The sequence below is a fragment of the Aspergillus viridinutans genome (assembly GCF_018404265.1).
Source record: "Aspergillus viridinutans IFM 47045 DNA, scaffold_8, whole genome shotgun sequence".
In the NCBI taxonomy this organism is placed as follows: domain Eukaryota; kingdom Fungi; phylum Ascomycota; class Eurotiomycetes; order Eurotiales; family Aspergillaceae; genus Aspergillus; species Aspergillus viridinutans.
This window is the reverse complement of record NW_025091224.1, coordinates 462,535-488,763: the sequence shown is the minus strand read 5'-3', so window position 1 is coordinate 488,763 and position 26,229 is coordinate 462,535. Positions and strand designations below refer to the sequence as shown.

General features: G+C 43.2%; 9 protein-coding genes across 9 annotated transcripts; 4 read left to right on the top strand and 5 right to left on the bottom strand.

The window, feature by feature from the left end:
• Window positions 1–20: 20 nt before the first annotated feature.
• Aspvir_009290 (bZIP transcription factor) lies at window positions 21–857 on the bottom strand (the record flags this gene model as incomplete). Its single annotated transcript, XM_043272438.1, has 2 exons — window positions 21–742; window positions 800–857. The coding sequence occupies 2 exons, from the start codon at window positions 855–857 to the stop codon at window positions 21–23; spliced, it is 780 nt and encodes a 259-aa protein (XP_043128373.1).
• Window positions 858–2,429: 1,572 nt separating this feature from the next.
• Window positions 2,430–4,318, top strand: Aspvir_009289 (GMC family oxidoreductase; the record flags this gene model as incomplete). Its single annotated transcript, XM_043272437.1, has 2 exons — window positions 2,430–4,002; window positions 4,062–4,318. 2 exons carry the CDS (start codon window positions 2,430–2,432, stop codon window positions 4,316–4,318), a joined length of 1,830 nt encoding a protein of 609 aa, XP_043128372.1.
• Window positions 4,319–4,955: 637 nt separating this feature from the next.
• Aspvir_009288 (uncharacterized protein) lies at window positions 4,956–5,837 on the bottom strand (the record flags this gene model as incomplete). The annotated part of the gene is made up of 4 exons (XM_043272436.1): window positions 4,956–5,121; window positions 5,171–5,248; window positions 5,302–5,601; window positions 5,662–5,837. The coding sequence occupies 4 exons, from the start codon at window positions 5,835–5,837 to the stop codon at window positions 4,956–4,958; spliced, it is 720 nt and encodes a 239-aa protein (XP_043128371.1).
• Window positions 5,838–7,679: 1,842 nt separating this feature from the next.
• On the top strand, window positions 7,680–8,025 carry Aspvir_009287 (uncharacterized protein; the record flags this gene model as incomplete). Its single annotated transcript, XM_043272435.1, has 3 exons — window positions 7,680–7,841; window positions 7,897–7,951; window positions 8,006–8,025. 3 exons carry the CDS (start codon window positions 7,680–7,682, stop codon window positions 8,023–8,025), a joined length of 237 nt encoding a protein of 78 aa, XP_043128370.1.
• A 348-nt stretch (window positions 8,026–8,373) lies between these two features.
• Window positions 8,374–8,796, bottom strand: Aspvir_009286 (tautomerase family protein; the record flags this gene model as incomplete). Its single annotated transcript, XM_043272434.1, has 1 exon — window positions 8,374–8,796. The coding sequence occupies one exon, from the start codon at window positions 8,794–8,796 to the stop codon at window positions 8,374–8,376; it is 423 nt and encodes a 140-aa protein (XP_043128369.1).
• Window positions 8,797–9,933: 1,137 nt separating this feature from the next.
• Window positions 9,934–11,520, bottom strand: Aspvir_009285 (bZIP transcription factor; the record flags this gene model as incomplete). The annotated part of the gene is made up of 3 exons (XM_043272433.1): window positions 9,934–10,067; window positions 10,126–11,194; window positions 11,251–11,520. The coding sequence occupies 3 exons, from the start codon at window positions 11,518–11,520 to the stop codon at window positions 9,934–9,936; spliced, it is 1,473 nt and encodes a 490-aa protein (XP_043128368.1).
• Window positions 11,521–12,534: 1,014 nt separating this feature from the next.
• Window positions 12,535–14,025, bottom strand: Aspvir_009284 (aldehyde dehydrogenase; the record flags this gene model as incomplete). Its single annotated transcript, XM_043272432.1, has 1 exon — window positions 12,535–14,025. One exon carries the CDS (start codon window positions 14,023–14,025, stop codon window positions 12,535–12,537), a length of 1,491 nt encoding a protein of 496 aa, XP_043128367.1.
• A 1,467-nt stretch (window positions 14,026–15,492) lies between these two features.
• On the top strand, window positions 15,493–16,328 carry Aspvir_009283 (putative isochorismatase family hydrolase; the record flags this gene model as incomplete). The annotated part of the gene is made up of 4 exons (XM_043272431.1): window positions 15,493–15,582; window positions 15,637–15,949; window positions 16,008–16,228; window positions 16,278–16,328. The coding sequence occupies 4 exons, from the start codon at window positions 15,493–15,495 to the stop codon at window positions 16,326–16,328; spliced, it is 675 nt and encodes a 224-aa protein (XP_043128366.1).
• A 798-nt stretch (window positions 16,329–17,126) lies between these two features.
• Window positions 17,127–18,455, top strand: Aspvir_009282 (uncharacterized protein; the record flags this gene model as incomplete). Its single annotated transcript, XM_043272430.1, has 1 exon — window positions 17,127–18,455. One exon carries the CDS (start codon window positions 17,127–17,129, stop codon window positions 18,453–18,455), a length of 1,329 nt encoding a protein of 442 aa, XP_043128365.1.
• Window positions 18,456–26,229: the final 7,774 nt, after the last annotated feature.

Below are 26,229 nucleotides of genomic sequence, written 5' to 3'. Positions count from 1 at the left end.
GTCGCTCTCATCGTCGTAGGTTAATCAGAAATGACAAGGGTCTTCTCTCCACGCTGCAACCTCCAGTAATTCGTAGACCGAATCACCTCAGGACATTCCCTCCATAGCCACGCCCATTTCCGAAACATCTTTTCAGATATCTCATATCCAGACGGATCCCACGCCTCACCCCAGATTAAAAGTCCGGTCGGCTGGGTACAATCACTGGATTTACCAAAGAGATCATCGCAAAGTTCATCCTCCGAGTAGAGATGCAGATTGCGCAGAAGAGCGTCCCGGACTGAGGAAATGGCACATAGGTCGATCCAGGGATGATGGACGACGGATTTCTGTAGATACGTTGGTTGTAAACTGGGTGGTAGATTTGCTGTTACTGGTCCACGGGTATTGAACGGGGAGATGATATCTCCTGCTAAGAGTGCCATGGTTAGACCAATTGTAGTGGCGTTGGTGATCATGGCGCGGATGATGTTCCACTGCGTGACTGGGAGGAGTAATTCGGAGGAGAGTGTGTGGGTGATGATGCCTCTGTTGACGCGGTCATGTAATAGATTCAAAATGACCTGGCGTGTTTCTAAGCTGAGGTAGCAGAAATGAACTGTAGCTGCGTCGTTCTCTCCCTGGGTGGGATTGTGGTTCGGTCTTAGGGATGTCGCTGTTTCCTGCGCCCGGGCGACGTAAACCGTCCACTTTCGAGTTGAAGACCCGGGACCGTGGGAAGATAGTATAGCTTTCCTCCTTCCTACGGGGTTTTATGAGTCAGCTCGCCTCCTTGATTTCCATCCTTCGTGTTACGTACGGCTGGCACGCTGGTTGAGGCGGTTCTGGATTTTTCTCCGCTCTTTGGGGTCATCCATTTCGTGTGTATCACCACGGCGCTCAAGATGGTCGGTTGGGAATCTAATAGTTGGGTTGGGTTTCAGAGGAAGGAACGAGGTTGATCCAATGATTAATGGAAAAAGATCGAGCAAAAGATGGATTTAGTCGAAGAGAATTGGAGACCGTGGAGGACGGACTTAGGTGCTTAATCCCGAAACTCCGCCACCCTGCTGCAGTGAACTACAAGCCTCTGTTCGACTACATTGCGCATCCCACAAATTTCGGACATCGTATTTCTGGCCGTCACTCATATTTCCTGAATCTAGAACAAGTGAGAAGCATTGGCAAGACGCTGGTCTCTATCTGAAATCAGTCATGAAACCTTCAGCACGAAGCACAGGCGATAGTCTGCCGGAAAGTTGCATCCCAAACATATTTATCTGAGTAGATTATGCTGTCAATATTAGAATACATATTTGTTGCTCTTGATGATAGCTTCGATGATATGACCAATGCAGTGCGCCGGTTTGCAAGATTGCAGAGTCCTCACTTCCCCTCATTGTTGGACACGACGTGCACCGTGCAGATGCCAGAATGGTTGGCTTCAGGATATTCCGGATAGCGTTGGATTACGATCGTATTGGCAACTCTTCTGAATCGCTGCCAGGATGGTTTCAGCATTCTCGTCAAAGGCAGCGAAGTCCCTCTCGATCACCATCTCATTGATGGATTCTCGCGCAGGAAGCGTATCCAAGAATACCAAGTCGACACAAATCCGTCAGGCTGCCAGATATCCCCAATCAAATTCTTCCCTTGCGCCGTATCAGCAGCCATCTTCCCCCCAACATACGAATCACTATGGCCAGCGCGTGACTATAGCACAATTCTTTGTGTCTATCCGCCCCCAGCACGCGAGTACTTCGACTTTGGAAGACAATAGAGCTCAACGGGATAGCATAGTTACCAACGCTCAAGAAGGTTAGCAATGAGCCAAGCTCTATCGTTTCAGAAGAGACTCAACGTCGGCCGTCTTATGTACAGCTGCCTCAACGTCGTCAGGAAGGTATTTCGAGTCCTACTTGGTGTTCCGTATCTTGTCAGAGACATGATTATCTAAGTGAAGGCAGGAAGGGAGTTGGGATCCATCCAGAGGCAAGAATCAGAATGTGCACAGTGAATTCAATTAAACACATCACTGAATGTACATGGGTTCTTCCGGTTAACCATTCACTTTTGTCTCACAGCACAGAATCTACATGGGTTCTTCCGGTTAACCATTCACTTTTGTCTCACAGCACAGAATCTACATGGGTTCTTCCGGTTAATCATGAACTTTTGTCTCAGGGGAATCAGTTTGATTCACAAACACTATCCTAGAAGGTTCTTCTCAATTGGAATTATCCATTTACAGCGAATATCTATGCCGGCAGTCAAGTATATAAGATGGACATCTTTCATTCTCATCTCTCTCTCTACAYCTCTCTCTCTCTCTCTCTCTCTCWCACACACACACACACACACACACACACACACACACACACACTCACTCACTCACACTCTCTCTCTTTCTCTCTCTCTCAGTCAATTCAGTCTTATCTTCCATGCTCACTATGTCGGCGAAGATCTATTTCCTCTTAGCCATGTTGGCTAGAATTCATTTCTTCTCTCTTGTGTTGGCGGCCTCCGCCACCTCATACGACTACATCATCGTGGGAGGTGGTGCATGTGGGCTAGTGATGGCAAACAGATTATCGGAAGACATGCGACTCTCAGTTTTGATCATTGAAAGGGGTGGTTCCGTCCTCCAGAATCCCCTGGTCTATAATACAAGCGCGTATGGTGCGGCCTTCGGGTCAGCAATCGACTATGCCTACCAGTCTGCCCCGCAGACGTACATGGGCAACAAGGTCGAGACGCTGCGGGCAGGCAAGGCTTTAGGTGGGACTACCACCATCAACGGCATGTCGTATACCCGCGCCGAGGATATACAGATTGATGCCTGGCAGTGGATCGGTAATCAGGGCTGGACCTGGGAGAGCCTCGTCCCTTATTACAAGAAGGGCGAGGACTTTCAGGTCCCTACCCCGGCCCAGTACAGCGCTGGTGCTAATTACAACGCATTGTACCATGGAAAGTCTGGCCCACTGCGTGTGGGATGGACATGGGATATTCAAAACAGTACCGTGCACATGGAGCTGAAGAGCACATACGAGCACCTGGGCATCCCCTATCTTCCAGATGTCAACGGAGGCAAGATGCATGGCTACTCCATGTTTGCTCGGACTGTGAACCGTGCTGAAAACGTCCGAGAGGATGCAGCTCGCGCCTACTATTACCCCTTCGCATCCAGACCTAACCTCTCGGTCATGCTCAACACCACTGGAAACCGCATCCTTTGGGCCAATCAGACCGGCACTTTCGGACCCGCTGTTGCCAGCGGTGTTGAGGTCACTCTCAGCGACGGCACTATAGAGACCATTACGGCGAACAGGGAGGTAATCCCCTCTGCTGGTTCACTGATCTCCCCTGCCATTCTGGAGCGCTCCGGTGTTGGTAACCCAGAGGTCCTTGCTCAACATAGCATCCCTCTCGTCGTCAACCTGACCACAGTCGGCGAGAATCTTCAAGACCAGATCAACACCGAGTTCATCTACGCCAGCAACGTTTCCTACACCGGCCAGGGAACCTATCTCAGTCACCCAACCGCCTCTGACATCTTCGGCAGCAATACGACCAATGTCGCCAACGACGTCAAGAACAACCTTGCAAACTACGCTGCCCAGGTTTCCGCCGCCAGCAATGGCACCATGAGCGCTGCCAACTTGCTCTCCCTCTTCAAGATCCAGTACGACATCATTTTCGAGAACCCTACCCCTATCGCCGAGGTGCTCGTTACCCCCAAGGGCACCAGCTTCTACACCGAGTACTGGGGCTTGCTCCCCTTTGCGCGTGGTAACGTCCATATCGCCTCTATCGACCCCCTACAGCAGCCCACCATCAACCCCGACTACATGATGCTGGGATGGGACATGCAGCAGCAGATCGGCTCGGGCAAATTCATCCGCAAGCTCTTCAACACTGCTCCCATGAGCGAACACACCACTGGCGAATCGACACCGGGATACACCACTCTTCCCTCTGACGCCACCGACGCCCGGTGGGCTTCCTGGATCAACTCTGCATGTAAGTCATCCTTTCCTGCTATGAACTATGGACAATGCACATCCTAATTTCCGCTCTAGCTCGCGCCAACTTCCACCTCGTCGGTACCGCAGCCATGATGCCCCGGGACATGGGAGGTGTCGTGGATACTAATCTCATGGTCTACGGTACTGCGAACGTCCGTGTTGTCGACGCTTCTGTCCTCCCGTTTCAGGTTTGCGGTCACTTGATGAGTACCCTGTACGCTGTTGCGGAGCGGGCTGCAGATATCATCAAGGCTGAGAATTACGGTGGATTATTTGTACAAACCGGTCAAGGATATGCCTCAGGATGCTAGCTGGGATGTGCTTTAGATATGTAAATGAGGTTCAGATGGGAGATCTTGTTGTCCTATTTGCGATATTCACTAGATTACTGTTTTGATGTTTTCTTTTTTCACTATCGAGCTCACAAGGCTAATTGATATGCCGGTCCTCAATACTACACAACTCCTGGTGTCAACTTTGCTACGTAGAGACAAGCAGTTCAAGCAGAGTGACGCCTAATTTATCAACCTGATGATTAGATTTGCATGCTGATATGAAGCTGAATAGAAGCGGGAAATAACAAAGCAATCTCAAGGTCTATACACAACAACAAGAAAAGGAGAATGCATGAACAGTCTAAGAATCGAATACAGAAAACGGGGTATTGATAGCAAATCCTTTGCCTTCTGCACTATGGTCATCTAGTCAGGCCCACCGAATCCATACGTTCGCAATCTTCCTCGCAAAAAGCTTTTTTGACTTTGCGAAGTGCATAAAAGATTCGACGCAGCAGTGAATGAGCAATCTGTCGACCCCACAGCTCAGCGTGGGAGTGGAGGTCTGTTCTCCTCGCTCGTGTCCTAATACATGCGCTGCTGGGGATGCTTGGATGAGCCAGATCCCCTTGGATTGTATGTTTTACCAGACCTGAGGGAGGGCGCATTGCTGTCAAAGCCTCCCTCTACTACCGGAGAGACCGCCTCGTCTTCCAGGCTCAAATTCACCACGGTGCCAGATATCGAATCCGAGGACGTACATGTGGTCGACGGTGATTGGGTTTGAACCAGGAGCGTTGGGGTTCGTGAAGCTCATGTAGCTGAAATCAACAATGTACCTGAGTTCGTCAATATATGGGCGTGATAAGCGAAATGGATAGATCTTACAGCTGGTCATTCGCCCTGTCGTATCGAAGGAAATGTGGACTCTGATGAGCCAAAACGAACATTCTCTGGCGCATGTGCCTGGACTGGTCAGAACATGGCTTTCCTTTCGGATAGGCGGGTGATACACTTACTCAAGCGTGAGGGCGAGCTGCCTCCGAATGCTTTCAAGTTGCTCGTTCGAGAGAGTGAGGAAGATACGAGCCACATTCTCACCAGGCACCCGCGTCATGATGATAAAGTTCACGGTGCCGTTGGGATAAGGAAACATCTCTCCAGCGCGCTGAGTGACATGGGCGAGGTATGCAGGTCCGTGGCCAATCTCTTCCACGTCTTCGACCAGCTTCACCTCTTCGAGGTAGTCATCGTCAGCCCGCTCACACATTGTCTGCAAGTATGCCTCATCCCTGATACCGAAGCTCTCAGGGCGCAGTCTAAAAGAAAGCATGTAGTGTCAGTAGGAGAAATGGCTTGGTCAAGGTGTGCTAACTCACTCATAGCGGATCTTCAGCATGATTTCTTGGTTATCATCCATATACCGTGCCAGCGTTAGAACCTGCATTTCAGCAAATCTCGGATCGGGAACCTCTGCCAGTTGCTCCTCAATCAGGATGGGTCTCCCAAGGATGGTCCGAACTCGATTAGTGAGGTCAAAGTCCCAGTCAGTCATGATGGTGATAGAAGATATCAATGGATAATGTAAATGACGGGATAGAAAATAGAAGATACTCAGAGAGAAGGTACTCAAGAGAAGATGTTCAAGAGAAGATTCAAGAGAAGATATTCAAGAGAAGATATTCAAGAAAGGATGTCCAAGAGATGACGTCCAAAAGATGATGTCCAACAACAAGATGTCCCAGAGAGATTGTTCAAGCAAGATGTTCAAGACAGGGTTTAAGACAAGATGTTTAAGACAAGATATCCAAGACAAGAGATCCAGAGGAGAGTCAAAGAACAGAGGCTCTGAGACGGTAAATTTTCATTGAAAGGTGCAGCAAAGCAAACCGTGAATAAGGAGTGTAAGTATAAGACATACGTCATCTTTGTCTTTCTTTAAAGGGTAGTCCTGAGAATATAGCAACAACCCCCTTACCCAATCAGGCAGGTAGCAGTCATGTGAAACCCCCAAACCTAAGAATGAAAATAATTCAATTTGCCATACATTTCATATTGACCCGCCTACCAGCCTATGGTCATTATTCACAGTTTTTAAGCTATGGAGACAGATAGTATTCACACCAGCAGGACTCGGCCTCATAAGCCTATTCTAGAAGAATCAACAGTAGAGGCTACAAACAGCATTCACTTCCCATAGACTTAAATAGACCTTCTGTTGGCCACATGCGAACAAGTATCTTCTGTAGTTATCACCCTTACATCTAACACCTTCTGCTGCTATTCAGAGTGGCCCAACTACGACTCACCATTGACCAGAAACATATTCTCTGGTCGCCTCTGCCAACCTTGCGCGTGTTTCCTAACCGGCATACCACTCGGCCGAGCGGGTCCAAATACACGCTGCGACAGGACCAGGTCTCACAGTGGTTAGAATTCCCCCGCAACGTGTTAGAGAGGGTAAAGCATCTGGGGGAGCCTCCCGAGGGCTTTACGCCTCGAGTCCCTGCAGAATCCCACGTGACCGGAAACGAAAACGGTCTACAAGGGCGTTACGTCCAGCATGTGGAAAACATGCTGGGACTGATCTTCGACGAGTTAAGACTCGATCTCCTTATGGCCGACTACTAGGTCGGACTGCAAGTCGATACCCGGTCCTCTGATAGGTCGGAAGCGATGGAGCGGCGCAAGAGACAGCCCGACCTGTGCAGAGTGTTGGGTTCGACCCTAATACTATTACCCGCGAAAGGATTTGCGAGCTTGTGTCCGGACTGGATATGACTTCACTTGAAGGTTTCGACGGATCTGGTGTTGTCTCTGTGAATGGCTTGTTTAAACACTGGGGATCTCACGAGACTAGCGGGAAGACTCTTGAAGACATTGCTCTAAAAGAGGCGAGAGTGTACGATTTCCATGCTCCGCTTCATAGGGGAGCTGACGATGCGTGGCTCGGTGCCATGCAGTACTCCATAGCTCAGCAAGCTTTGGAAATGGCGGCGGTAACCCCTGTGGTGGCTCCCGTTGCCCTCACGGCCACCCGTTATTGGTGCATGTGTTGCTTGAGGACCAGTGTCAAAAACTGGAATCCTCTGGATCCGCGTCCGTTCGAGATCGATTGCCGCGTTCGACTTACACCCTTACTTGTTGGCGATAGCGATCATAGTGGGTGCCAGCGATCATGTCATTCGCCTGGTTGGTGAATTAAAGACGTATTGGACGTTCTAACTAAAGAAGGGCCAGAGTGACGATGACTACCTGGCGCAGAAACTGGGTTTGTACTCTCTAAGCCAACCGTACCCAGAGATGCTGACGGGATCTAGGCCAGCTCGCACGTTATATGGACGACCATCGATGTCGGTTTGGATTTTATTCCACGTACGAGAGAACGTGGTTCGTAATGAGGGCAACCTCGACGGCCTTCAAGGTGTCAGACCCGATCCAGCACAACCAGGCTGCAATGAGCACCAAGCCGTCTGTTCGACAGTGCTTCTTGTACTTCGCGGCTCTTATCAATGACCGCAAAGCGGCCTTCTGGCCCGAAACATTCGGGTTGCCCTTGGTATGCCGTTAGGTCCGAAGGCTCTTTCATGTTCGCATTGCTGACGTCTCACCAGACAGACCAACCCAGGAATGACCCTGCACGAGAACAACATTCACGCACTGGAAAAGGTAAGAGAAGAAAATTGACAGACACTGTGCAGGAGAGCTTTGACCCTGGCCTAGCTGGAAAATTCTGGAACTAGTCGGTTGGCGAGCAACTCGAAATGCTTGAGGGGAAACAGCCACAAGAGACGGGAGATACCGTGGGATGCCGTTCTCCAGAAAATAACTCAGTGCTGGTTTCGACCTTTTAAAGCGTTTTCAGAGTTTGTGATAGGCAGTATGGAGAGCAGTGTATAAAAGGTGTTAAGAAATTTGCTGCGTCACTTATGGACATGATCAGGAAGAGCAGCTGTCGATCAAGTTGAGTTAATTAATAATAATAGAAGGTGGCATCCAGATCAACTAGGACAAAGTCATCGGATGGCAAGGCTATCATGGCATCTGAAACTCCTGCACAAACTATGTACAACCCTTATCCATACAGTCACCTATAACCTCACAGGCCTATTCTCCCTAACCCAGATCTTCTCCTCCTCCGACCCAGCAGCCGGCGGCACAAGCCCATTAATCTTCCACAGATCCCTCGGCGCCTCCGTCACAAAGTACTCCCAGTCGATCCCCTTGGGCTCAAACACCGGCGTCAAAACCGCGTCAATGCGTTTCAGGAATCCCTGCCTCTGCTCGTCGGAGGTCATCGTTCGCGCCAGATGGTAGACGGTCAGCGCCACGAAGTTGGGGTGCTGCTCGCCGCCGATGAAGGAGGTGCCGGCGGGTTGCTCGATGAAGTGCACTTGGGCGTAGAAGGCGGGGAGGCCGAAGCGGAGGTAGACCTGGGTGATTTCTTGGGCGAGGTGGGATTTCTCCTCGGGGGTGAGGGTGTTGGGGCTGTGCTGGATGAGCCAGCGAGGCATTTTGATTATTTGTGCGATGGATGTTGTTTATGCGCAGATGAGTGGGTGTTGTTTGGATGATTGTTAATAATCGTGGTGGATGAGTACCATTATATAGTCAGTTACTGGAAGAGTTGTATCATACTGACAGACAACCGTCTGTGCAACCAAGGGAACTCGTCAGCCTAGAAAAGAGCTGCTGTATTGGTATGGATACTATTACTACTATATATAGACCGTTACTGGATAAACACGAACATGTGGAACGCAAGCTATGGAAATTGAGCGGGGTGGTGACATGCATCTTGTGAATACTAATCATCCCGTCCTCGACATGGTGCAGTTGTGCTCGGACACGAATATTACTAATCAGTGATATGAGAAAGTCGGGTCAGTCACTCGACCTTCTCCACCAACTGATCACTAAACATTGCACTCACCCCGAGCCAAGGTACTTAGTGTCTTTCAGCCTCCTCCTTGACCCAAGTGCGAAAAGAATCCTTCCTAGCATATTTAAAACCCCCACCGCATCCCATGACGACCCAGTGAACATGAAAAATAGAGCGTCAAAATGCCCTCCGGCCTCATCTTGATTCACCGGCGCCACCGAAATTATGGCCAGCGCCATCTCCCTTGAAGCCCTGGGATTGGGCCACGGCCTTCGAACACGCAAACGCAAGGAGGAACAGACACCATAACCCCAGAACGATCTCAAAATACGAAGGCACTTTGCTATCGTCCCAGAGACTACGCGAGACTTCGCGTTTGCCATGATGCTCGATGGAGTCAACTATGTCTTTCCGTTGCCTCGCCTATTCCGCATGAAACCGGAAAGCGCTTTTGCTTCTGGCTGTGAAAGGACACCACGGCTCCCTTGAAAAAAGCGGCCACAGTGCAGGGGGTCGGACAGGTTGTGATCACCTCGTTCCTCGCGGCCCGGCTTCACAATGACGGCTTCCGGATGGCAAGGTAATCAGAGACAACTCAGCATCCGCTCCGACGGCAGAACTCAGGCAGTCCTCGTCAGCTGATACAGCAGAAGTGGAGAGCGTGCTGAATATGAAGTAGAGACCACTGGAGTCGATGGTCACGGACGTTACGGGCCAGCAACCGGCTTTTCCACAAAAGGCAAAATCCTAATGCGCTGACATAATAGAGTTAGACTACTGCGATGGCCTGCATAGGCATTTGAAGCGTGCCCACGGGCCAGGCATTTTGCGATATGAACCTCTCGACGTCACTTTTGCGGAACGCTGGCGAACGGCCTAGGCAAATGCCGCGATAGGACAGCCCTGCCGGATCAGAATTAGCGCTCAATGTTACACTGGTATCCAGTTCAACGCTGCTTACAATCGATCAATTGATCTTCGTCGACAGCCAAGTTGGAAACCCGACCGTCCAGAAAGCTTGACTGCCATGTGCTCGCAACCACATCCTGACGATGGGTCCAATTGCTCTCCGATGAACCACTCTGTGGATTTTCTGGGTGCATATTTCGATTGGAAAGAATTATGCCCTGCTCCTCAAGGAATCCCTCCACATCCCCCGGGTCAAACCATGGTTCTTCAAGGTCTTGGACGCTCAACCCATTTGCATACATCGTCCCAATGTCTTCAGCCGAGGGAAGCCAATGAAGATTGGGGTCGCTGATAGGCGAATGCTTCCGTGGGTAGTGCAACCCGGCACCGCCCAAGTTCAGCATGGGAGGATTGAATTTCCTGGAAACTTCAACACCCCCGGAAGATTTCAGGAAAGAGGTCAAGTATGCGATAAGTTGAGGTCTGGTCCATCGAGACATCAGGAAACCAAAGCGCGGAAGTAACGCGGAGTCGGGAATAGTGGAATCTTTCAGGTATCGGTATGCGAGCTTATAGGCGGCCAGATGCAACCGCTGGGCGAAGAAGGGGCTATCCGGACCGTATAGATGCGACATGGGTGTGCGTAGGCTGATAAGGGGAGGGGATGGGACTCTGATATGTGTTGGAGGTGTAATAGGAAAAAGGGAGTCAATAGCCATGTCTGGTATCTCGAGGTCACCATTAATGGGGGCTGTTTTGACAGCGACCACGGAGTCTGACAACGGGCTTTTCTGCTCTGCCGAGTGCGAGGCTGACAAATCTGATGCAGTGATTTGGGACAATGGTTTATCTTGCGGAGTGGCGTCATCTCCGTCTTTTTCGGTGATCTGACTTGAAAGTGCAACATACTTGGCAGTCACCTGTTGAAGGGACTGAGCAATGACAGGGGATGTGTTTAATACGCCCGATTGCATTAAACTGTCGCTAAATGCAAGAAAGGCTTCCGTCATCGTGTCAATCACCGATTCCATTTCAGTGATACGATTCTTCAGCTGCGACAAAGTGGCTTCTTGACGGGAACGGTAGGCACGCTGTGCTAGACGGACCTGAGCCCGGCGTCTCTAATACTGCTTTGAGCAGGTGTTCTCAGAGTAAGAAAGCGATGGCTATAACTCACCTCCGCAGGGGTCTGAGCATCCTGCACTTTCTGAGGGCGACCTCTCTTCTTAGAAGCCTGTTCCCTGGTCATTGCTGGCTGTGAATTGACCTTGATTTTCTTTCGTGATCCCTCGTCCTCTCCCGACTGATGATCGTCAGAAGACGTTGAGAGAGTGGGGTTCGATTCAGATGATGATATAACTGGCGCCTGAGACACAGGGCTTAGACTCGAAACTGAAAGCGACCGAGCCCAAACGCTGTCACTGAATTGAAGCTGCGCGTCCGACATGGCTACTAGCTATCAATGAGCGAAGGTTGAGAACGTGAGGTTTATGATCTCTGATGTATCGCTTGAAGACGGAGCCAGTTGTTACGGAGTAGAATTCCCACGTTCCGCCGGGGGGCGAACTAAAGCTCCAAATAGTGGCCAAGCGAATCATGGCGGGCGGGGGACCGATTCTGGAGGAATCCACTGAGGATTATTAAGCCGTCTGCGAATTGTCATCAAACGAATCAAGGTCCGCTGATAAGGAGCAGCGGAGTTGTTCACTAATCAATAAATGTTAGCCAAAGTCTAAACACAATCATTGAACAAATCGGAGCAGCCCACAGTGATCTCCGAGCTGGAGATAGATCTGGCTTACGTGATATTGAGATGTTAACTATCAGCCATCAACTGGTGCAAATGTTTATACTTTATCTCCTTTCCGAACCCCCAGGACTAAACTGTATTCAGATCAACATCAGAACAGCCATAATGCGAGTAATACGCTACCTTAGTAAATATGAGACTGTAAATAGTATATTACCGTACGTGTAGTCGGAATCGAGCGAGCTTTGCCATGAAGATCATGTTACCAACCTAGTGTTTCTCATCTATCCACAAGTGGAAGTCAAGACCCCCGGTAAGAGTTACCCCAGTCAGCCCACTACGACTATACCGTCGTATCGATTAATCTCTCTACTGCGCCTTGGACAGGGATATGATAGCATGTCTCACCAAGAAATTGCACGAATGACGACTCTCTACATTAGAAAAAGTATCCACAAATTTTTGCTAGCATATCTCAGTATCTTGCAATAATAGTTATCTCTGTAATAAGTGCACAAAATGGGTATTACTTGGGCTCCAGCCGCATTTACCGAATCGGGCAATCCTCAGGGCCGAATGACCCATCTACTGTCAGTCGCTACACGTTACTGAATTTGAGTGTGGCAATCTCGATTACTTTTACTCAGCTACGTTGGAACTGAATGCAATAGAGGTACACCAACCGTTACACTCCACAAGCCGTCGTAGGAACTAGCCATACCGCGCGTTGGCCGGCTCGTCATCAAACCATACAGGCTGCACCCCATAGTTGATCACTGTACTCTTGACCTTGGTGTAGCTCTCATAAGCTTCGATACCATTCTCCTTTCCCATACCACTTTCCTTAAACCCACCCCAAGGTGAAGATGGATCATTCAGGTGGTGTCCGTTTACCCAGACAATGCCCGCTTCAATCTTTGCAGCAACGCGATGAGCCTGGCCGAAATCGTTGGTCCAGACCGATGCTCCCAGGGCATAGGACGTGCTGTTGGCGATGCGGATGATCTCCTCCTCGGATTCACATTTTACGAGCGCGATAACGGGCCCGAAGACCTCATTACAAGCGAGATCCGAATCAGCATGTGTCTCAATGATGGTTGGCTCAAAGAAGAAGCCTTTCCCATTCGGGATTAACGGGTTACCACCGCAGAGCACATGGCCTCCCTCCTGTACTGCCCTCGCCACAAAAGAAGAGCATCTCTCGACAGCTGCGCGAGAGATGACCGAGCCAATCTGCGTGCGCTCATCCATCGGGTCTCCCACCCGCAAGGCTCTCACCCTTTTTTCCAACAGGTCTTTGAACCGATCATAAAGATCAGCATGCACTAGGAGTCTACTCCCAGTCACACACGTCTGCCCACTGGCAATGAAACTGGCAAACAGCGCCGCCTTAACCGCCAGTTCCACGTCCAGGCTCGGAAACAAACACACCGGCGCCTTCCCCCCAAGCTCCGCCGTGATGGGGATCATGTTCGCCGCCGCAGCAGGCGCAATAGCCTTGTACGTCGCCAGTCCACCCGTCAAATCGATCTTCGCAAGCCGCGGACTCTCACACAGAAACTTGCCAGTCCCATAGCCATACCCGCTGATAATCTGCAACACACCGTCCGGCAAGCCCGCCTCCTTGAACAACGCACCAAGCCTCAGCACCGATAACGGCGCCAGCTCCGACGGCTTTACAATAACCACGTTTCCGCCCGCCAGCGCAGCGGCTATCTTCTTCGTCGCGATGAGAAGAGGGTGGTTGTACGGTGTTATCTGCGCCACGACGCCCAGCGGGAGCCGGGTGAGGGTGTTCACGACGGGGCCCTTGAAGGGCGTCACGCTGCCTTCGTGGACGCGAGCCAGCGAGGCGAAGTACTCCAGCCATTCCGGTACGCGGGCTAGCTGGGCGCGCATCTCGCGGATCGGTCGGCCGGTCTGTCTGGTTTCGAGGTCGACGAATTCGGACATGCGGGCGCGGAGAAGGGTAGCTGCCTTGGAGAGGACGGTGAAGCGGTCGGAGGCATCAGCGCGGGACCATGGTCCGGTATGGAATGTTTCCCATGATGTTGCGATGATGGCTTGGACGGTTGCTTGGGGTGTTGCGTCGATGGTTGCGAGGGGGGTTTCGGTTGCGGGGTTGAGCACGGTAATGCGCTTGGGGACTGGGGGCGTATGGGTGCCGTTGACCCAGTTTGATATGTGGGGTATGTCAGACATTGTGGTTGTTTTCCTGACTTGTTACAAAGTTATTGTCTTTGTGTGCTGCACGTTTCTAGTTATAACCTGTACAGTTTACCCCGCACGATAACGAGCCATGTGGCAATCTCATCATATCTGATAGCATCAACAGGTCTAGATAAGCATATCTGCTACCTTTCTCTCGTGTCTATCACGCTTTGGACTCGTCATATAAAATCAGAACTGGTCATACTTTTGATGCTGATGTCTGCTGGGCTCTATTGTCCTCGCCGGCACTGAGGACTCGCGAAGGAGTTGATTCCAAATACGTATATATATATATATTGTATGCTGGTGCCTAAAGGTCGTAGCTCATCATTCAGTTATGAGCACACAATTCAAATCAGAATCAAATTGTAATATATATTGTAGCAGTATAGCTCCTGCTTCAGTTTGTCATTTAGTACTCTGTACATGCTGAGCTTTCAATTTTCACGCATGAACTCTGCGGGATGTACAAGTGTCCAAGACCCTGAGCAAGCTGTCCATCTCCCATTATCATCCATGAATTGAATAGTCAGGCAGCGATTGGAACACTGGGAAAAACTATCTTATTATTAATCTTGTTATTCGGGCTCATTTAAAGGTTCGGCCCAGACTGACAGCATTCCCACACATGATTGGCCAAATACATTACTTAATGCTTATGGATGGCTTTGACAGCTTTACGGGTGCAGTACTCTTATAGTCTTACTCAGTCTTATGTATGATTTTGTCACCAACATAGACGAGTGAGATCCTGATTTCCGGGAATATCCAAACTTGGCTAGGAACATGGTGGCTGACATAGACTCGAATGACTTTCTCGGTAGATGAATTCAATGGAGAAATACTTTGATATGGCCCTTTACATATGTTCAGTAGTTGAGTCTCAAGCTTGGAGGAATCTCAATTGAATACTATTAGTCTATTGTTTAGTTGAGCATAGATCTCCCGTATAGTCGTCCATGGTTGTTGTGGCTAACCGGCATTGTAGAATAGATTGTGGATCTGCCATCTTAGCACATCATTACCATGACCTTACTCAGGGTCTCACTCCACTTTCGAATCTCATAGAAGGCAATCTCGAAAGCTTTGCCTTGAGGTTTATGCGAGATTATTCTGAGACATGGAGAGCATGTCGCGCTTGCAAGATCTTCCTTCTTGTTTATTAGAGGCCAACTACACATCCTTGCAACGCTTCCCTGCAGAGGGCTGCAGGCTAAGGGTGAATAATTTGAATGGGTACTCTAGAGTCAGCTTGGAATTTAGCAAACAATGTGTCATGCTTATTAACTGGATGGTAAGGAACCGGAGATGAGTCTCGTCTCGAAGTTGAAACCGATCAGCGAAGATCAAGTGTATAAAGGAGAGTGCTTCCCCCTTCCGTTCGTTGATATCCAGACCACAGAGCAACAGTCAGACAGAACAGTCCATCATCTCATCTAAATCATCAACACCGACAAGATGCGTTTCATCAGAGCCCTTCAGACTGTTGCCCTCCTGGCGGCCTCCGCGACCGCCAAGGGCTGGAACCGACTGGACAAGGAGAACGCGGTATTTCCATGTTGTTCCTGTCCCGGGTTGTCTGGCTACTAATTCCTCGATCAGGCCGTTCTCGTCATCGACTACCAAGTCGGTCTCGCTCAGCTTGTCCGCGACTTCAACACCAACGACTTCCGCAACAACATGCTTGCCCACGCCGCCTTGGGCAACCTGTTCGACCTGCCCGTCGTCATGACCACTTCCTCTGACGCGGGTCCCAACGGACTGATGATCAAGGAGGTCGTCGACTTGAATCCCAATGTGACCATTGTCCACCGCCAGGGAGAGGTCAACGCCTGGGACAATGCCGAGTTCCGCGCGGCCGTAAAGGCCACCGGCAAGAAGCAATTGATTATCGGTGGTATTGTCACCGAAGTTTGTAAGTTCCAGTTTCCTCTTTCCTCGATCCCGTTTCAGAGACGCGACTAACAAGATAGGCACCGCCTTCTTGGCCCTCTCGCTCATCGACGAGGGATACGAGGTCTTCGCCAACACCGAGGCCAGCGGCACCTTTGACGAGAAGCTGGCGGCCGATGCCAACCGTCGCATGGAGAAGGCCGGCGTCACCCTCATGGGCACACTTTGGCGTCGTCACCGACCTGATGCGCGACTGGAGAAACACCCCTGGCCTGGACCAGGTTCTGCCCTACCTGGACAAGTAAGTTGGCACCGTTCGGCACTTTTCAGATGGTTCTAACTGTGACTAGGTACCAATACGCTTATGGATTGGTTGCTCGTCACCATGCTGGTGCCATTGAGAACGGCACCCTGGCTGCTATTGAGAGCACGCTCATCTAAGCGTCATGGATGCACAATAACACAATTCGCTAATAATCATGGGTGCTCGGATAGAAAGCGGTTAGAGGCTGGTTCTATGTCCTTGTGGGGAGTTGTCGAAGATATAATCTGTTCCAACCAGTGTCAATCCTTTACTAGATTGCTTACAAGTCGGATCGATGTCCGAGACTTTAATCCTGTTATTCTTTCGTTGATTAGATCGTTCCCTGAAACTAGAAAAAGGAATGAGGTTCACATAACTCCATGATGACACACCCATATCGAGTAGAAAGCAGCAGGTTTCTCTCAGAGAAGAAATACATTTTCGCCGCCTGTATGTTGAGGATCAGTAACCCACTGAGATATTACTGGGAAGTGGACTGGTCGAATAGAAGTTGATATATGCTTAAGATCTTTGAAAGTTGCCTGTAGTCGGCGTTCAGGGGACTACATCTCCGGACTCTAGGGGACACGGGCATGAATCCTGTTGCCAGCCCGAGACCCACTTGGTCATTTGGCCTGCTGGGGGCCTTAAATCACTTGGAATTTGAACATAGAGAATAGATGCCTACTGGCAGCGTGCATGAGTCAGTCAAATTCGTTGAGTCTTGTGATGTACTCACAAGCTATCTCTGCATCAGCACACCCCGAATACTCCCGTTGATGACGCGCAGCGCTTACAACTTAGCGAATTCATATAAGAGCATGGTACGCCCGTATATTTGTCCATGATAGCACAAGCAATTGAGACCTTTTATCATCACGACTGATTCTGGACTATGATTCCACGTACCGAAGTCCTCATTATCGGGGCAGGTCCCACTGGCCTCGTCCTCGCCCTCTGGCTCACCCGCCAGAATGTCAAGGTGCGCATTATCGACAGAAAAGAAGCCAAACCATCTACGTCTCGGGCCTTGGTGATCCACGCTCGTACACTCGAGTTATATCGTCAGTTAGGCCTCGCCGACGACGTGGTCGCCAACGGCCACAAAATCGAAGCTACCAATCTCTGGGCTGAAGGTGCCCACCGGGCCCATATCCCCATCGGTAATATCGGCAAGGGATTGACCCCGTACCCGTTTATTCATATTTATCCTCAGGACTTCCACGAGAGATTACTGGAAGACCGCTTGAATGCGATGGGGGTAACTGTGCAACGGAACTGGGAACTGGTCAATTTTGAGGAGCATGACGAGTACCTCTTGGCCCAACTGAAGCACACAACCAAGCAACCAAACTCAACAAAAGACGAGAGAACAGAGTTCTGCGAAGCAACCTACATCGTGGGCTGCGACGGCGCCCACTCCGCCGTCCGTCACACCAGCAACATCGCCTTCGAAGGCGCAACGTACCCCCAGCTCTTCTACGTGACAGATATCGAGGGCAGCGGGCCGACGCTGAACGGTGAGGCACACGTCTCTCTCAACGGATCCGAGTTCATGTTATCTCTGGCATACGACCAAGACCGAAAGGCCCGTCTCTCGGGCGCAGTGGACGAAACACGCGTAACCAAAGAGCTTTCCGAACTCACGCTCGATGACGTCGCACCAGCCACCATCAAGAACATGGGGCTGCAGATTGACAAAGTCAACTGGTTCACCACTTACCGCGTACACCATCGCGTGGCAGCCAGCTTCCGCCGGGGCCGCGCGTTCCTCGCAGGCGACGCAGCGCATATCCATAGTCCTGTCGGCGGACAGGGTATGAACACGGGCATCGGTGACGCGATCAATCTCGCCTGGAAGATCGCCGCGGTGGTGCATGGTAAAGCTGACGCATCGCTGCTGGACAGCTACGATCCTGAACGCCGTGCGTTCGCGAGTATCCTCGTCAACACTACCGACCGGGCGTTCACCAACCTCGTTGCCAAGGGCTACGTAGGAAATTTTATCCGAAACTGGGTCCTCCCGAACGTCATGCCGATCTTGACCCGGTTCGACAGGTTCCAACACCGGATGTTTCGAGGCGTGTCGCAAATCATACTGAACTATCACGACAGCGCTTTGTCAACGGGTACAGCAGGTTATGTACAAGGCAGCGATTGGATCCTGTGGGCTCAAAAAACAACAACTTTAATGCAGAACAAATTTTTGAAATTTCTTACATAAATTAACCCCTCTTGATCCTGAAATTTGCCTAGTTTCTTATAACGTCAGCAGCTATCAAATGATCCTAATTTTATAGGACTTTAATTACTATATTATTATTAAAGCTAGGGTGGCCGCCCCTAATAGCCTCCTATAGTAGTAAAAAGGGGCTATAGAAAACTCTATATAATTATATTCTAGACCTTTACTATAATATAAGTATCTATTTAAACTATTTAAAGATTTATAATTAAGGAATTCTAAATCCTCTTATTAAGCTAATTACTAATATATATACTATTATTAAGGAGGTCCTGAAAAACTCTTTAGGTAATAACTAGAGGAAGGTAATTACTAACCTCTATAAGATTACTCTTAATATTAAAAAGAATACTATCTCTACCTAGTATATTCTAACTACTTAATCTATTCTTATATCTACTAAGATTTAATTATATATAGCTACTACTATAGAGGCACCCCCTCTAGGCTATATAATCTCTTTCTATAGCTTCTTAAGTAGCCCTAGGGCTACCCCCTTAGAACTAAGTAAGGACTATAAGGTTATTATTAAACTACTAGATACTAGTATAGTAAGCATGTTCTAGCACCTAAAGATAGTAAAGATAAAGAATAAGGCTAAGAAGGCCTATATAAAGATCTTAAAGAAAACTATAGTAACTATTCTTATATCTATTAAATTTATAGCTATCTACTAGCTTAAGTTAGATAATTTAAGCCTTAGCCTATAGACTACTTAGTAAGTAGAGATTATATACTACTACTCTAGCTAGGCTAAATTATTCTACTAGGGGGCTATTATCCACCTGCTAATTTAGGGTATAGTAGTTTATAATATCTAGGTTAAATTAATTAGTAATCTAGTAGACCCTAAGAAGGTAAAGTAGGTAACTAACTAATTACTAGCTATAAACTATTTTATATAGAGTAATTTAGTAAAGATTATCTATATTACCTAGCTTATAAACTAGCCTACTAATAAGAAGTCTTCTATTCTAGTAATTAAGTTTTCTACCCCCTAGGCCACTAATAAAGCTATTAATAAGAGAACTATCTAGAATTCTATTATCCTAACTATAATCTTATATAATTAGTTTACTTATATCTACTAGTGCTTTAACTATTAGTAATATAGCTATATAGGAAGTATCTATTCTAATAAAACTATCTATAGCCTCTATATAGATAGTTATAAGACCTATAACTACCTACTCTAGCAGGCCACTAGCTAGAAGTTAAGAAAGTATACTAACTATAGAGGTATATATACTACCTAGTCTAAAGGATATAAGAAGTATATAGAGAAGATAGATAAGATATAGATAGCTTTCTACTATTACTAGTAATATTATTATATTCTATCCTACTTATAAGACTTCTAAAAAGATCCTAAGAGTAGTAGCTTAGATTCTATTACTATACTAAGTACCTCCCCCCTAGTATCTATCCTAGATACCTTAGTAGAGGGCTCCCCTATATAAATAGAGAGATCTAAGGGAATAGAGGGATCTAAGAGCCCTAAAGGCTCTTCTAGAGGGTCTACTATAGTAAAAAAAACTACTAGACTATCTAAGAGATCTAAGAAAGTAAGATTAGAGCTATCTTATAAGTAGCTATCTTATAGTTAGGTATCTACCTTAATATTATCCCTAATATTATTATTAGACTAAAATATTAATAATATCTTATTTACCCCCTTAGTGCTATCCCCTAAAACCTTAATAGTATTTAGGAAGGCCCCTATAAATTAAACTAGCTTAATTAATTAAACTAGCTCTATCACCTCCCACTACTCTACTTAAATTATTAACTATTTAAATAATATTAATCTACTAAACCTAACTAATTGTTAAGGGGCTTGAGCCAGTAAGACTAAGATATATATATAGAAGCCAGGCATGTTTGACCATAGGGGTTAAACATAGTAGGTCTTTTACCTTAGTTAGGAACTCACGCAGCCTAGCGCGGGGTCTCACAGTATGTTTGACCCCTATAGGTGAGGTGGTGTTGGGGGTTTGATACCTGGGGGGGTCACCTAATAGACTAACCCTTGCTCATAACCATCCCCTAGGGCCAATTCCCTATTATGATTGGTTAGGGGCCCATATATATATATCCTTAGCATGCCTATAGTAGGGAATAGACTTGCCCTTAGGCTAAAGCACCTCCACATCACTGGCTACCCTAGACCTGTAGGGTGCCAGGATAGGGCCCAGGATGTGCCCTAAGAAAGAGGGAGATAGTTGTTAAGGGGCTTGAGCCAGTAAGACTAAGATATATATATAGAAGCCAGGCATGTTTGACCATAGGGGTTAAACATAGTAGGTCTTTTGCCTCAGTTAGGAACTCACGCAGCCTGGCGCGGGGTCTCACACTAATAAAGATAATAATCACCCTCTAAAGTAACTATAAAACTAATAGATAGCTACTATATTGTGATATCAAACAGCACATATATGACTTCGGGGAAGTCTATCAGATGTGCAATGATATCTAGTAATTATTATTACTATTTACATAGTTAGTTAGACCTTACATTCCTTCTTAGCATTAGGTTAAAATATAAAAGAAGACTGGAATCCCTTAAAGTTAATAAGGTAGATAGGGGGGTAGTCACTAGCCTACCCCCTACCCTTACACTCTTTAAAGACTCCACATCCTTAATAATAACAAATATCCTATCTAGTAGTATGTCTAGATCAAATAAATACATGATACTTAATTCCTAGAAAGGTTTAAAACCCCTTATAAAGGATTAATCTAAACTATAGTAGCTTTAATCTACTAACCCTTAGGAATACTATTAATAATTTAACTTTAATAAAATCTCTTATATTAATTATCCCTAACTTAATAGAAAATACCTTAGATTAATAAGTTTTCAACCTTCTTAGACTAATCTAGATACCTATAATAGTAATAATTTACTATAGAGATATCCTTATCAACTCTTCCCTGTAGTAATATTATAAGTTATAGATATTATAGGCTATTAGAGTCTTTTAAAATAGTAATAGATATAGGATTAATGATTTAACCTTAAAGAAAGATAAATTAGAAGTTATTAAAGTTATTTTAATAAGTTTAAATTAATATTAATAATTATTAATCTAACTTCTACTCTTAATTAGATATTATTCTTTACTTAATAAAATAGATAATATTAAATCTATATCTTCTAGTATGGAGACCCCTTAAACCTAGGCTACTAATTATAGTAATAGCTTTAAGATAGAATACCTTTAACTCTAATAGTAGTTTACTCTTACTGCCTAGGGCATAAATAAAGATACCTAGGCTAAACTAATCTAGCTATATAAATAGCTAGTTAAACTTCTCTAAGATTAGTATAACTATCTAGATTATACCTATCTAGATAGGGCTATAGAAGCTATAGCTACTACTCTTAATTCTAACTCTCTTCCTACTATTACCCCTAAAATACTTAAGCTATATTAAAAGGTTTCTAACCTTAAACTAATCCCTATATATAATAATAAGTATAGTAAGAATGCTATAGTAAAGTAGCTCTAGTAGATTAATAAATACTTTTATAATAAGTAAACTCTTACTTAGAAGGAAGCTACTAAACTTAAAAAGGTTATAGTAATTAAGTATTATCTTATAGGCTAGGCTAAAGAGTAGTAGGATACTTATAAATAGAAGGCTAAATATAATTTAATAGCTACTATAATCACCCTTAATACTTTTAAATAGTAGATCTAAGATAACTTTAGGGAAATTAGAGAAAAGAATAAAAGGTAGGAAGAGTATAAGAGGTATATCTAAGAAAATTAAACTATATAATCTTATATTACTTCCCTAATTAAAGCTACTAAATATATTAAATCTAGAATTCTAGATAATATATTAATCTAGAAGTTTATTACTAATTTAAAGCTAGTTCTATATACTTACTAGGCAGAAGATTATAATAAACTAACTACTTTTAATAATATAATTTATTATTTTACTAAGTATAAATAGGGAGTGGCCTTATATATTTAGGTATAGCTTTAATCCTTTAGTAAAGTTAATAATTACTAGATAGATCTAATAGATATTAATTTAAATGCTATTACTGCATCCCTAAATTAATTAAAGAAGGGAATATATAAATAGAAGGCATAGTACTAAATTAATTAAGCTTATTTTAATTATAGATAAAAAGGCTATAATATCTAAGCTTATACTATACTAAACTAGCTATAATTAAATTATAAAAAGTAGTTAGAAAAAGTAATAGACTACTAGATATAGAAGTACTAGTTAGTTAACTATTATAGGCTTCTAAAGTTAAGGAATATAAAGTATTTAATAATCTTAAATTACTAAAGAATTATAATAAGTCTAATAATAATAATAATAAGGAAAATTAGCCACTATAAGAAGGACTATCTAATATAATAGAAATAGATTTAGAGCTAGAAGACTATAATAGTATTAATACTTATTTAAATACTCTTAGATCTAATATTCTCTATTTCCCTACTATACTTAATACTTCTTAGATAGTAGTCCATCTCTAAGTACTATTAGACTATGGCTCTAGTTATATATTTATTTCTAAATATCTAGCTAATTTATTACCTTCTTTATAGTTTTAATTTTAATAAATATCTAAATAACTATAGGTTCATCTACTAAATAGTAGATTTATATATATATTATATTAAGTTTAAATTCTACTTAAGTTAGGTAATTAGTACTATATTATTACTCCCTAGGTCCTTAAAATAATAGAGTATAATATTATCTTAGGTTAAGATTAGCTAAAATATTTCAACCTTAATATTAATTAGATTACTAGATAGATAGTTATTAAAGAATATAGAATAAAGTATATAACTATCTACCCTATTAATCTAAGAACTTAAATTAAGATTAATAAAGAAATATCTCTTAATCTTATCTCTATAAAATAGCTTTAATATACTCTCTAGAAGGGTTAACAGGAAGCTTAGTTATATATTATTTAAGAATAGAAAGAGAGTAAAGAAGTATTAACTAATCTATAATAATTAAGTCCTCTTCTAGCCTAGTATAAAGATATATTTAGAGAAGAGTTAGTTATAGGAATATCTCTAGTTTAATTATTAGAATATTATATTAATATAGGAGATTTACTACTAATTAATATTAACTCTTACCCTTAGTTACTAGAGAAGTTTAATAAGATAAAAAGATAAGTTAAAGAGCTTTTAAAGAAAGTAGTTATTTATCTATTAGCTAGTGCTTAGGGCTTTCCTATTATAATTATCCTAAAGCTAGATAGAAAGTAGTAATTTTATATTAACTACTACTTACTTAATAAGGTAACTATAAAGAATACCTATTTATTATTAAGAATTTAAGAACTTCTAGATTAAGTAGGTTAAGCTAAGTATCTTTTAAAGCTTAATCTCCTCTCTAGTTATTAGTAGTTATAAATAGATAAATTATTAATTCTAAAGATAGCTTTTAATATATTATTTAGTAAGTTTAAGTAGTTAGTAATACTATTTAGACTTTATAATACTTCTATAATATTCTAGATAATAATAAATAGCATTATGCAAGACCTTAACTTTATAGTAGTATATCTTAATAATATYTTAATCTTCTTAGACTTAGAAGAGGAATATTAGAAGTATATTTAATAAGTACTTAACTAACTCTAAGAATATTAATTATATATAAAACTCTCTAAGTATGTATTTACTAAGAGAGAAATATAATTTTATAATTATATTATTAGTAATAGACTAGTTTAACTAATACCTGCAAAGATTAAGGTTATAAAGATATAGCTAAAACTAATAAATATTTATAAAGTTTAATAATTCTTAGGACTAGCTATATACTATTACTAATTTATATATAAGTTTATAAGAATTATAGCTCCTCTTTATAAACTCCTAAAGGAATTAGATACTTTACTTTATAAGAAGAAGTTTTAACCCATAGTCTAGAATACTTAATATTAGTAAGTATTTATAATACTAAAGAATATAATAATTTATATACCTATTCTTAAGATTACTAATCCCTTACTACTATATTAAATCAAGACTAATGCATCTAAATAGGCTCTTAGTATAGTACTATTATAATAAGATAAAAGAGGATAGTAGCATCCTATAGTATTTAATAAATAAAAGCTTAATAATACTAAAAAGAACTATCCTATATATAAGAAGGAACTTCTTATAATTAARGAAGTACTCTAATAATAGGACTACTATATTAATAATAGTTAGCCTATTATAATTATAATAGATTATAAAAGCCTTTAATATCTTACCTATATAAAGATATATTTGAAATGTCTTGCATGTTGGATTAAAGAGTTTTAAATATATAATCTAGTTATTAAATATTATAAAGGAACTAAGGCAGTTATCCCTGATATAATAAGTTATTAACTAGACTTTATTAAAGAAGGTCTAGTAAATTAAGTATAAATACCTACTTTTAGTCTATCTATAATATAGTTATAGTAGATAACTAGTAAAGAATACCTTTATATATTATTATATCTCTATAAACTAGAATAGCATCTGTTAATAATCTTATTCCTAAAGGGTGAGGATCTAAATATATCTAATAATATTAAAATAAAGATTAAGATATTAGTACTAAACTTTTAACTTAAAGTAGAATTTATTAACTAATAACTTACTAATTAACTATATTATATTAATAAAGGTATTAAAATACTATATCTTAAAATTCCCTTTTAAAAGAACTTTATATTATAGCTTTATAACTAGTTTAGCTATCTAGCCTATCTAGCCTTACTTAGAGTAATTTATACCTATGCCTAGTAGTCTATAATATAAAAAGATATCTAAGATATTACTAAGAGCTATCTAAATTATTAAATAGTAAAGCCTTTAAGATTAAATCTTAAATATAAAGCTGCACAGTACTTAGTGAAGAAGGGTATTTATCTATTTAAATATTAGGGAATTAATCTTATTAGATATTTACTTATAATACTAAATAGTAATTAATAGATTATTATAGCTATTAATTATATAACTAGTTAGGTCATAGCAAAAGCTATACCTAATATGAAAGAGGATATATTAGCCTAGTTTCTCTATAAAGATATCTTTATTAATTATAGAGTATTTAAGGAACTACTCTTAGATAATAGTTCTAACCTTCTATCCTAAGTTATAGTAACTTACCTTAAGATTCTTAAGGTAAAATATTATATAATAACCCTAAACCATCCTAGAACTAATAGTAAGAATGAAAATATGAATAGCTTACTAGGTAAGATATTAATAAAGTATCTTATAGGTAAACTAATATATCTATAGGATGAATACCTACCTCTAGCTATCTTTACTACTTAAGTATATATCTATACCTAAATAAAGCTATTACTATTCTACCTTCTCTATAGTATATATCTATCACTACCTAGTTATCTATAAACTAATTAACTAACTACCTAAGATATTAAAACTTAATTATAATATATTAACCACATGTGATCCCTAGCTAATAAGAAGCTATTAGTATATATAATTAAACAGAACTTAATTTAAGATAGTAATATAAAGGAATCTTATCTTATAAAAGATTAATAGGTTCTTATTTAGAATAAATCCCCTTAGAAGTTCTAATATAAATAGTTTAGTCTATATAAGATTAAATAATCACACCTACTTAGTATATACATTATTTCAGAACCTAATAGATATATAGTAGAGAACTTAATTAATAGCTAATAATTAGTAGAAGCTAATTTTAATAGTAAGTGTCACACCCTGGGATCTGT